The 12,168-nt window shown below is 39.3% G+C and overlaps 2 protein-coding genes across 2 annotated transcripts; one reads left to right on the top strand and one right to left on the bottom strand.

The window, feature by feature from the left end:
* Positions 1-1,703: 1,703 nt before the first annotated feature.
* On the bottom strand, positions 1,704-3,921 carry LOC142606843 (transcription factor MYB2-like). Its single transcript, XM_075778202.1, has 3 exons — positions 3,578-3,921; positions 3,348-3,477; positions 1,704-3,179 (listed from the first exon to the last, which is right to left on the bottom strand). The coding sequence occupies exons 1-3, from the start codon at positions 3,723-3,725 to the stop codon at positions 2,555-2,557; spliced, it is 903 nt and encodes a 300-aa protein (XP_075634317.1). The 5' UTR covers positions 3,726-3,921; the 3' UTR covers positions 1,704-2,554.
* Positions 3,922-11,170: 7,249 nt separating this feature from the next.
* Positions 11,171-11,608, top strand: LOC142605938 (uncharacterized). Its single transcript, XM_075777363.1, has one exon. It carries the CDS (start codon positions 11,171-11,173, stop codon positions 11,606-11,608), a length of 438 nt encoding a protein of 145 aa, XP_075633478.1.
* Positions 11,609-12,168: the final 560 nt, after the last annotated feature.

The raw sequence follows: 12,168 nt of genomic DNA, 5'->3' as shown, positions 1-12,168 counted from the left end.
ATGAAAAGAATAGATTTTCTTTAAAGATAAAAGTTTCTGAAGTTCTGCTATTCTTCAAAGATAAAAGTTTCTGAAGTTTTGTTGTTCTTTAAAGATAAAGCTTCAGATGAAAGCTTATGTTAAAAGTTATCATATATCTGTTCATTATGAAATGTTAAGTTTTGTATATGAGAGTTATAATAATTTATGATAAGAAGTTTATGAAGAAAAGCTTTGCTATTTTATAAAGATGATGTTTCTGATTTAAGTAAAAGTTACAAATTATTTTATTTTAGTAAATCATGAAATTATCAAGTTTTAAGACTATGAAGGAAATGATTATTTTATAATAAGAATACATATATGATTTTAAACAGTTAATATTAAGTTTGATGACTTTGTAAGAAATGAAAGAAATTCTATCTAAAAGGTTTTGTAATATTATTCTAATAAGTAAAAAGAGAGCAATTATTTTCCTATGAAAAGTGTATAATTTATTCTTATGAATAGTATAAAATACTATGCATGAAAAGATGTTCTCTTATCTGAATATTTATAAAATGAAATGATTTGATGTACATGCATTCTTATTAAATTCTTGTGTAACTTACCTTTACTAAACTGTGTAGCTCACCCCTTCCACTCTTTCAATCAACAAGTTTTATTCAGGAACAAAGGGAGCCTTAGTCGAGTTTTGGGAGGAGCTAGTTTTAGTTTTAAAAGTCTAGATTCTTATTTAGCAATTTGATGTTTAGCTCTATAGTATTGTGTATTTTAGGATCTTCTGATTGGAGTTGTATATATTAGTGTAATTAGAGATGTATTATGTGAAAGTGTGGAAATTAAATGACTAGTGGATTATCTTATTCCTTGAGTACAGTGTATATGCTTTGAATATTAAGTGAAAATTTTATATCAAGAAATAATAATGAAAAGAAAGAGGAAAGTTTTTGTTTAAAAGTTTAGTTGGTTCTTGTTAATATCATATTCAAGCTTGATATTAACATGCCGATTATGGCCATAAATCCGAGTATCGGGTTTGGGTCGTGACATAATATGTCTAGCATAACTGCATAACCGGCTAAAGCATGAAATTAACAAATATTTGAAAATTCCAAAATTATATATACTAGTAGGTTATCTGTGCAATGCACGGATAATGTTGTAATATTTTATATAAGATGGTTTTAGAGAATGTTGTATAAGTATTATAGTATAATTGTTTTAGAACTTTATTTCTAATGAATTCATCATAAAAAGAAACAATTATAAATTGTACACACATATCCATTATAATTATTCAATTGAAGTGATGAGAAATAAAAAATAAAACTTTGGATGAATATTATAGAATAAAAGTTGATATAAATTTATCTTTGTCTTTAATTCTAAAACAAAATACACATCTTAAACACCCACAATCAATCACATCATTTATAAAACCCATAAATCTACAATGTTCAACCTTAACATCAAAATTGTAATAGTCGCTGTTGCTCAATATAAAATGCAAGGCCCCCTTCTTGGTTGTAGCCAACTCATACAGGGTAGGATTAGATGAAACAATAATGGTAGAGCTCGAAAGATTGGAGGTAAATGACATCGTTTTTGGTCTGTGTGTATTTGACATGGGATGGTATGAAGGGTTACGGGTAGATATATATAAATGGATAGAAGTGCAAAAGGTGAAAATGGTGAATTAAAATGCAAAGGGCTTTGTGGTATGTGTGAAGAATGAAAGTTTTGAAACATTGAATCAAAGGATACAGAGAATAATTATTTTAAATTAGAAAAATCTTATAACATTGAACCAAATGAAACAAGAAGTCAATATTTAATTTGTTTTATCTTGAGAATATTTCAACTTTCTTTGTATAAAATGAGTCACTTAGTAGAATCTCATGCTTTCTCACATGAGGTCTATCCTTTTAGGGTGACAAGTTTGATGGAGAAATGATGGTTTTAATCATCTACTAATATTTTGTTATATCCACAAAAAAAAAATCCAAATTGTTCTCATTTTTGGCCAGTTCCTATTTAATAGCACTTTCACCACATTCATCGCCCTTGCCTATGAAACATGTAAATGTTGTGTGTGTGCCCCCACAACTAGATGTGACTCCACTTTTCTTCCCTTTTGGTGTCAGTTCCTCTTGATCCTTTCTTTGAGTTGACTACACAGTCGATATCCTTTGGTTTGCATTATAGGGTCAAGCTGCAAATAATTTCATTTACTTTGTTGAAAATGCACTGATAACAACCCCCAACCAAAAAAAAAAAAAAAGATACATTTGCTTCATCTGTATTAGTCTTGTCCAAGTACTCCTATATTCCTATACCCCATTACAGAATAATTCACCATAAGAACTATGCATCAGTTAACTTCAAATTTGCTGTAGATTTTATGTAACATAACACAACCTTCAAACTAAAATTATTTTAGTTGAGTTACACTAAGTATCAAATCTTATCGGGATCAGTTTCACGACTAAAATCTTGGTAATCTATGGGTAGAGCCTTCACATAATAACAAGACCACCCAAGATGCCCCTCTCATCTGAATTCCTTAAAACTTTTACATTTCATTCATGTTCCATAAAGATTCTGCCATGTTGTCAGAAAGCCAATCACCATCAGCCATATGGCAATCCAACAGAGAGTTCTGATAGGCGCCCATTGCTGAGATAGGGTCCAGATTGAGAGCCTCCATGTTATAGATACTGCCATCCACAAAGTGACAATCAGTGTTGTAGACTGTATTGCCAAAAGCATGGAAAGGACCAGCTGGGTGTTCAGGAACTTGTGGCAGTTCAGAGATTTTTAAGGAATCTGAGGAATGAATACTTGGGCTTGTGATAGAACTTGAATTTTCAGTGGGATAACTTTCAGAGTGTAACAGATTTCTTGGTGGAATGTATGAGGGTGAAAGGGAAGAGGCTATTGGATTGGGTGATAGAGGAGTTGAAGAACCCTGGGCATTCATGGTTGTCAATGAACAATTAGGGGTAGAAATTGGGGAAGAAGTTTGCTCCATCTTCTGAAGCAGTCTTGGCATCCAGAAACACCTAACTGCTTCAAGAAACGTCTTGCTATTAGACTCGATATTAAGCTGGCGAGCCTGTTTTTGCACCCTTGTTCTCCAATAATTCTTGATTTCATTATCTGTCCTTCCTGGTAGATGTTGTGCAATTTTTGACCATCTAGAGTTATCAAATCAACGAGTATAGAGAAAAATGCCAAAGTTAATTAATGAATTAGCAAAATCTGTAAACTAAAAACAGTAGCACAAATGAACCAAACTCTATTCAGTGCAAAGTATAATTTTAGTCCTGAGTACTACTTGGGCTTATGATAGAGCCGATATTCACCTGTTACCCCACTTGGAATGGAGTTCAAGGATCAATAACTGTTCCTGTGGAGTAAGATTCCCGCGCTTAATATCGGGTTTTAAATAATTCAGCCATCTCAATCTACAACTTTTTCCAGTTCTCTTCAGTCCTGAAGAAGTGGAAGAGGAACAAAAAAAATATATATATATATATCATTTTAATTGAAGAAAACAAGAAGCTATCTTGGGTGTTATGGACTGGTTCTTTACCTGCACATTTAGCTAGTAGGTTCCAACGACCTTCCCCATGACAAGCAATGTAATGGATGAGCATACTGTCTTCTTCAAGAGTCCATGGACCTCTTCTGAGGTCCACATCTTCATTAGAATTGCAAACCTTCTTTGTAACATTAGGCATAGCTGCTTCTCCTTGTGTGTGTTTCTGTGTGCGAAGTTTCTATTGTTTGTTTAGGCTTGAGCAGTGAAAGTGAAAGTACAAGAAGCCACAGATTTATAGAATTATAGAATCCAACAGGCTTAAGTCTACACCTTGGAATTTAGAAAAGTAATCCCCAATTAGAGTTTCTCACTTTCTCCACATGCTCTTGCCTTTCCCTAAAAAGGCCCTCACGGAACATTTTGAGATGGGTTGGTCATAATGGACCATGGTTCTATTAATTAGCTCGCGGGTGGCCAAGCTAGAGTTGGCTGACTCTAAGATGGGTCCTACCTAGGTCATCTTAGGTCATGCAACATATTTATATAGAGACCAGAGTCACCATACCATTTCTATAAACAATCAAGAATGAAGCAACACTAGGGATCTGTTTGGAATCCGCTTATTTCGCTGAAACTAAAAACTTTTTGCCGAAAGTATTGTAAATAAAGGTAAAAGTTAACTGAAATAGTATAGTATGACCTATGAATAGTACTAAAAATAAGCTGAATAGTAAAATAAGCTGGTTTTTTAAAATTTTGCCTAACATACACTAGGGATGGCTATTAGGTGGGTATGGGTTGGGCCACTTGCCCTCATCTCACCTACAACCGCTTGGACAACCCGTTTCTTCAATGAGTATTGCCTCAACCTAAGGCAGATCTACCAATGATTCCCAAAATCATGCCACAACACCACAAATTATTTGGACAGAACCAAACCATCCAATAGCGAAGAGAGTGTGGCTCGAGAGCAAGTGCGTTAGATGCAACAAGTCGAGGAAGAAAGCCATGAGGGAGTTGGCAATCTCCTCGACTTAGGAGGCATCAACGTGGAGGAGGCCAAGATCGGCAAACAAGGGCAGGACTTAAGTGAGAATTAATAAAAGTTTGCCAACTTAACTACTGTGAAAAATTTTGTGAATTTTTTGTGTATTTCTTTTTCCTTTTTTTTTTAGAAATATTACATTCACAATATTTTTTACAACAAATCTTAGGTGTTAAGTTGTTACTGGTTCAAATTTGAATCTACCACTGAAATTATTTTTTGCCATTAATAATAGTTTGTAACAACCTTTTACTTAGGATTTGTTATAATAGTGTTGTGAAAAATATTATCAACGTAGCATTTCTCTTTCTTCTTCTTTTTTTTCTTTTTTTTCATTTAATAAAAAATATTATTTTATTTATTGACTAATATTTAGGATTAATAAAATTAAAATTTGGATTTTTTTTTTCTACTTGGAGCCTTAAGCGATTGTATCAATTGCTTATACAGTGGAGCCAGTACTATCAGCAGAGTTAGCAAAACCAACAATAACAACAATAACCAAGCCTTAGTCCCTAGATTTCGGAGTTGGTGAAAGTAGCAACATTTTTCTTTATATTTTCTCAACATATATATTTTCTTTTATAAAAAATCTTAATATACAAATTGATGAGAAGTATCTTTAGAACCCCTTGTTTGTTTTTAACACAATTTAGCCAAATTATGATAGCAAATGGATTTCAGTTAATCAATTAAGCCATAATAATAAATCACCAAATAATATAAAATGCAATATAAGTAAAGAACAAAGTGATTTGTTGACGATGTGAAAAACCTATGGTCGTTACAAAAGGGAAAAAAATTATATATATATATATATATATATGGAGGTTACCACCAACTAGGGATGGCAATTATTCCCCGCCCCGCTTGACCCGCCCCTCCCCGCTTCGCCCCGTGCAGGTTTTTCCTGCCCCACAAAGGTGATGGGGTGGGGATAGGGTGAGATTTTAGACCCGCACCACGGGGCGGGGCGGGGCGGGGATGGGTTTACACTTTTTAGACCCACCCCACCCCGCCCAGCCCCATCCCACGTTAATAAGGATTAAGTTGTAATTTTTTCGTACTCTAAAATCTTACTATTTAAACAAAAATATCATCAGCTTATTTTATTCTACCTAACGTGGTTCTACCTCTCTTTTCTCTCAAGCAAAGTTGGAAATAAGGTACCAATTTTAACTCTTTTTTTTGTATTTTTATTCATGATTCATATGTCTTTCTCAACTTACTTTTCATCATTAACATAATATGACATTTTTGTGGCATACTATGAGATTTTTGTTGTGACATTGTCTTGTTAAACATTTAGATAATATTATTTAGTTTTTGCTAAAAATTAGTTTGATTTGATAGGATAAATTTATTTATAATTTCAAGTATATTTTTAATATTGAAACATGTCATTTTATTTGAAAAAATGGTAATAGTTATAGGAAAAATTAACAAGAAATAAAGTTTTACGGTGTAGGGCGGGGCTTTGTGGGTCTTCGGGGGCTTTAAGGGGCGGGGATGGGGCAAGAAAAATCTATACGAGTAGGGGCGAAGATCCCATCCTTCGGCCCCGCCCCACCCCATTGTCATCCCTACCACCAAAAATCTATACGAGTAGGGGCGAAGATCCCATCCTTCGGCCCCGCCCCACCCCATTGTCATCCCTACCACCAACCCCAAAGAAAAACCCAATACTAGAATTGAAGTGTACAATTGAAATAGACCTTTATTTCTAATTCCTATCTACATTAGAACTTACAACTATGACCCACAGCTCCAAGCACTCTTGGACTCCTATAATACAGATCTCTCTTCACAAACTGTCTATGATCTTAAGAATTGCCTCAAAAATTTCTTCACAGCAACTAATTGTGATGGCTCTATGGCTTCAACAAATGGTCATCAATCTGCATATATTCTTTGTGATCTTCAGTGTATGGTGATACCAAGGGAACTGAGTTTTTGGACACTGGCTACACGATAGAAGCTTTCTCTCATCTAATTGGCCCTTGTATACCTTTCCACGTAGGGCTCGAATTTCTACGTGGTAGACTTAATGGGCTTTTAAGATAATAAAGATCTCCCATTCTTGATCAATTGAGAGTCGATTGAAAAATATATCTCGATTGATCGAGAGTCGATTAAGATCTGTTGAGATTCCATAATGTTCAACGACTTGAGCTAACTCTTGGTTTCCTGACTAACGCTTGAGTTCTTGACATTACAATATAAATAATCATTACATTATCATGAATTTGTCAACACTTATCTAACAGTTGGGTTCAGGTTGGAGATTAATGCCCACACTTGACCTGTCCCATTTAAATTATAAGGGAAAAATCCACATCTACCCCAATCCCACAGCACAAGTAAAAGAAAAAAGTTTAGGACTAATAAGGGTAATTTTGCAAAAGGGTAAACTCATCCACATATGAGGAAGCCAACGGTCTCAATGGACCCGTCAGCTTCACTTGTTCATTCATAAGAGATGAAGACAACGACATCATAGGCCGACGACTTCATGCTCGACGACATCTATGTGAGACGACGGGAACATTTAGACGAGATAAGAGGTCGACGGAAGGAAGCAGACGGGGAGAAGGAAGCCTTTGATGGGTCCAGTTTGGCTTTGCTTGGCCTCCACAAATGTGTATATAAGGAAACATCTTGCGCCCCACGGTTAATCCCAATCAAGAGGATCCCCACATGGAAAGGATCCCGCAATATACGCATATTAATGAGGATCTTCCCTACAAGGAAAGACCCTCTCTACCAAGAAATGAATGTTAGCTATACGCTACTATATAAACCCCACAAACCCTCACAAACTGAGGTATGCATAATTCACCCTAACTCTGGCACTCTAGAGTTGTTAAAGTTCTATAACTTGACCTTCAGAGGGTGGCCGGTACCACACCGATACTCTCTGTAGGGTCTTCTTCTTTTTGTGTTACGCAAGTTTTTATCTAGAGCAAGTGAGCACTGTGCGACTTACTGATGATTTTTGGCATCATCAGTTGGCATTGTCTGTGGGGAGACTTGTAAGCCATACTACTGCTTCCCGGACAAAGAGTTGCATGGAACTTATTTGCTCGATGATGACCACCAACAATAATCAAGGTGACGAACCATGTACCACTGCCCTCGAAAGACAGGTTCAGACTCTTGCTCAGCCATAGAACACCTCACCAAGCAAAACCATGATCTAAAGGAGTAGTTGCGCCAAAAGAATATAGGGCTTAACACTCAGGAGGAGGACCAAGAAGGCACCAGTGCTGAGAAAAGGGACCAAGAAAGGCCGGAGGACAGCAACTCCCCAACCAGACAAGAGCGACAGGATACAAGCCATCCATCCGCAGCAAATACGACTCCACCATACATGGTCGCAGAGATGCAGATGATGAAGGAACGAATGGACTTCATGATGAACGCCTTCAGAGGACGGGTGTCTAGCGACCTCGACGAGTTTGTCCATCGAACTAATTCACCATTCACTGAATCCATCACTTTGTTTCCACTTCCACCAAAGTTCTGCATGCCGTAGATAAAAGCCTAAGACAGATCTAAGGATCCCTTAGATCACCTGAAGTCTTTCAAAACCCTGATGCACCTACAAGGAGTGGTGGACAAGATCATGTGCCAGGAATTTCCCACTATGCTGAAAGGCCTTACAAGGGTTTAGTTTAGCAGGTTGACGCCAAACTTCGTTAGTACCTTTAAGGAGTTGAGCACCCAGTTTGCCACGTACTTTATCGGGAGGCATAGGTATAAGAAGTTCACTGCATGCTCGAAGAACATCAAGCAACGAGAGGACGAAATGCTAAGGTCTTACATTACCCACTTTAACAAATAGACCTTTTCAATTGATGAAGCTGACGACAAGATGCTCGTGGCTGCATTCATGAATGGGTTACGAAAGGGAAAGTTTTTGTTTTCCTTATACAAAAACGACTCGAAGACTATGTCGGACATGCTTTACAGGACTACTAAGTACATGAACGCATAAGACGTGCTGCTTGCCTGAGAAGAGAAGCCCAAGAAGAGGAAAAGACAAAAAGAGGCATGGCAAGACAAGGGACAGAAGACAACTAGGACTGGAGACCAATAGGAGGATCTCCAAACCCCTAACTAGGAGGTTTGTAAGCTTCACCCCACTCAATGCCCCGATCGATCAAGTTTTAATGCAGATCAAGGACAAATGAGCCTTGACGTTTCTTGGAAAACTAAAAAGAGACCCCAATAAGAGGTCCAAAGAAAAGTACTGCCGTTTTTACCGTGATCACAGTCATGATACATCCAACTGCTACAACTTGAAGCAGCACATAGAAGATCTTATCAGACAAGGAAAGTTGCAAAGGTTTGTCAGCAAGGAAAGGATGGATGCGCCACAAGAACAGACTACCCAAAGGGAGAACGAGCGTCCTAGGCCGCCCCTAGGAGATATAAGAATGATTGTGGGAGGAACTACAACTTCTGGCTCATCTAAAAAGGCCCGTAAGACTTACCTAAGGATGGTTCAGAACGTCCAATTGATGGGCTTCGTCCCAAAGATGGCGCAGGGCAACAACCCCATCATTGGATTCTCAGAGGAAGATGGTTGACGTCTCCACCACCCATATGATGATGCACCTCATTATTAGCATACGGGTAAGGGACTACAACACACATCGGCTCCTGGTTAACAACGAAAGATCTGCTGACATCCTCTACTACCCGTCGTTCTAGCAGATGAGGATTGAAAGAGAACGACTAGTTCCCACCAACACCCCGCTCATTGGGTTCAAAGGAACAAGAGTATATCCCCTCGGTGCAGTCACATTGCCCATAACAGTTGGTGATTACCCACAGCAGATCACTAAGGATGTAATATTCCTTGTGGTTGACTGTTTATCTACCTACAATGCCATCCTTGGACGACCTACCCTCAACTAATGGAAGGTCGTGACTTCAACTTATCACCTGATGATTGAGTTCCCAACCGAGTACGGAGTTGTAGAAATACGTGGGGATCAAGTGGCAGCACACGAGTGTTACATAGCAATGTTAGAGTCGAACGACCATCTATAGACCATAAGCATAGAAGAACAGCGAACGGTTGCAGAACCCGTCAAGGGATTGGAAAAGATACCTCTCGACAACTCCAGGCTTGAATGGATAACTAGGATTAACACCCTTGCCAATCTGCCGATCCGACAGACACTCACGATGTTCCTAAAAGACAATCATGATGTCTTTTCCTAGAACCATGAAGACATGCCTGGGATCAACCCTTCAGTCATGGTGCACAGGTTGAATGTGTCACCGTCTTTCCCCCTATTCGACAAAAGAAGCGAGTGTTCACCCAAGAACGAGACCAAGCTATAGCAGAAGAAGTCCGTAAGTTGCAAGATGCATACTTCATTAGAGAAGTATACTACCCCTACTAGCTGGCCAACGTGGTAATGGTCAAGAAAGCCCATGGGAAGTGGAGGATGTGCGTAGATTTTACGAACCTGAATAAGGCGTGCCCCAAGGATAGCAACCCCATCCCCCGAGTTGACGTCGTAGTAGACTCTACAGCCCGACACCAGTTATTAGGTTTAATGGATGCTTTTTCTTACTACAACCAGATCAAACTGGATGAAGCTAATCAGGGGAAGACTTCGTTTATCCCCAGCCAAGGCCTCTTCTGCTACAAAGTAATGTCGTTCGGCCTTAAGAACATGAGCGTAACATATCAAAGGCTAATGAACAAGATGTTTGCACCTCGGATTCGAAGAAATGTCCAAGTTTATGTTAATGACATGTTGGTAAAAAGCCGAAGGGAGGACGACCATTTGAACGATCTCAGGGAGACCTTCGACACCATCTACTCTTACAACATGAAGCTCAATCCGAGCAAGTGTACATTCGGGATAACGGCTAGAAAGTTCCTGGGGTTTATGGTGTCTTAGAGAGGTATCAAAGTCAACATAGACAAGATCCAGGCCATAATGGAGATGTCACCACCAAGGAACGTGAAAGAAGTACAAAGCCTCAACGGCAAGGTAGCTGCGTTGAATAGGTTCGTATCAAGGGCAACAGACAAGTGCCTACCTTTCTTCCATACACTGAAGAAGTCTTTTGCATGGATGGCTAAGTGTCAACAAGCATTTGAGGATCTGAAGGCCTACCTCTCTTCACCGTCATTACTAAGTCCCTCCAAACCAGGGGAATAACTATTCCTCTACTTGGTTGTATCCCCGGTTGCCATCAACGCGGCCTTAGTCAGGGAAGAAGACAGGTTGTAGAAGCCCATGTACTACACTAACCGAGCACTCCGAGGTGCGGAGGAAAGATACCTACCAATGGAGAAGCTCGCCTTTGCTTTAGTCACCGCAGCCCGTAAGCTCAAGCCATACTTCCAAGCCCACACTGTGGTCATCCTGACTGACAAACCTCTACGACGAGCAATGAATAATCCCGAAGTCGCTAGACTGATGGTGTTATGGGCGATAGAATTGAGTGAATTTGACGTACAATATCGCCCACAAACTGCCATAAAGGGACAAATAGTCGCCAACTTCATTGCAGAGTTCACCAATATGGAAGGCCAAGGGGCAGAAGAACATCCTCAGTAAAGCGTCTGCATGGACGGATCGTCTAACAGGCAAGCTGGCGGAGTCGGTGTAGTGCTTCATTCCCCAGAAGGCGACGAGATTGAATGTATGGTTCGTCTCAACTTCCTAATGACCAACGACAAAGCAGAGTACGAAGCCTTAGTTACGGGGCTAGATCTCGTGAAAGCCGCGGGGGCAACAAGTGTGGACATATATTGCGACTCTAAGGTCGTCACCAGTCAGGTGAACGGTGACTTCGAATGCAGAGGGGAAAAGATGAAGAAGTATTTGGAGCAAATGCAGAAACTAGTAGGCGAGCTGCAGGCCAAGTTCATCCAAATCCTTAGAGAAGAGAACGAGAAAGCTGATCGCCTTGCCAAAGCCGCCTCAGCAGAACACATGCTTTTCCCTAGTAATGTACTCTCTTTTGTTCAGCTCTCACCTTTGATAGATGATGTCGGTGTGTAGGAAATAGACTCGGGAAGCAACTGGACTACATCGATAGTTTCTTATTTGAAAGACGGCGTACTACCTAACGGTAAGGAGGCTGTGAGAAAGCTGAAGGTCCAGGTAGCACGATTCGTTCTGATAAAGGACGTCTTATACAAGTGAGGCTTCTCCTGCCCGTACCTAAGATGCTTAGACCCCAAAAAAGCGGACTATGTCATGAGAGAAGTCCATGAAAGGATCTGCGGGAACCACTCAGGGTCATGGTCATTGGTGCACAAATTGATTTAGGCTGGATATTACTAGCTCACTATGCAGAATGATGTCCAAGCTTTTGTCAAATCTTGCGACAAATGTCAAAGGTTCAGCAACGTCATCAGACAGCTAATAGAAGAGCTCACCCCAATGATAGCCCCGTGGCCTTTCGCTCAATGGGGTTTGGACATCATTGGCCCATTCCCAATAACAATGAGACAGCTAAAGTTCCTAGTGGTCAGCATAGACTACTTCACCAAATGAGTAGAAGCTGAAGCTTCGGACGCCATCACAAAAACAAAAAAAAAAAATGTATGAAGCTTCGT

Source organism: Castanea sativa, chromosome 8 (genome assembly GCF_040712315.1).
Source record: "Castanea sativa cultivar Marrone di Chiusa Pesio chromosome 8, ASM4071231v1".
Lineage (NCBI taxonomy): Eukaryota > Viridiplantae > Streptophyta > Magnoliopsida > Fagales > Fagaceae > Castanea > Castanea sativa.
The sequence above is the reverse complement of the archived record's forward strand: the minus strand, read 5'-3'. Positions and strand labels throughout refer to the sequence as shown.

Excerpts from the sequence above, each read along its gene's own strand:
- LOC142606843 (XM_075778202.1), bottom strand. The coding sequence starts at position 3,725 with ATGCCTAATGTTACAAAGAAGGTTTGCAATTCTAATGAAGATGTGGAC. Across the intron at positions 3,478-3,577 it reads CCTACTAGCTAAATGTGCAG|GACTGAAGAGAACTGGAAAA; the intron begins GTAAAGAACCAG and ends CCACTTCTTCAG. Across the intron at positions 3,180-3,347 it reads CATTCCAAGTGGGGTAACAG|ATGGTCAAAAATTGCACAAC; the intron begins GTGAATATCGGC and ends TGATAACTCTAG.
- LOC142605938 (XM_075777363.1), top strand. The coding sequence starts at position 11,171 with ATGGACGGATCGTCTAACAGGCAAGCTGGCGGAGTCGGTGTAGTGCTT.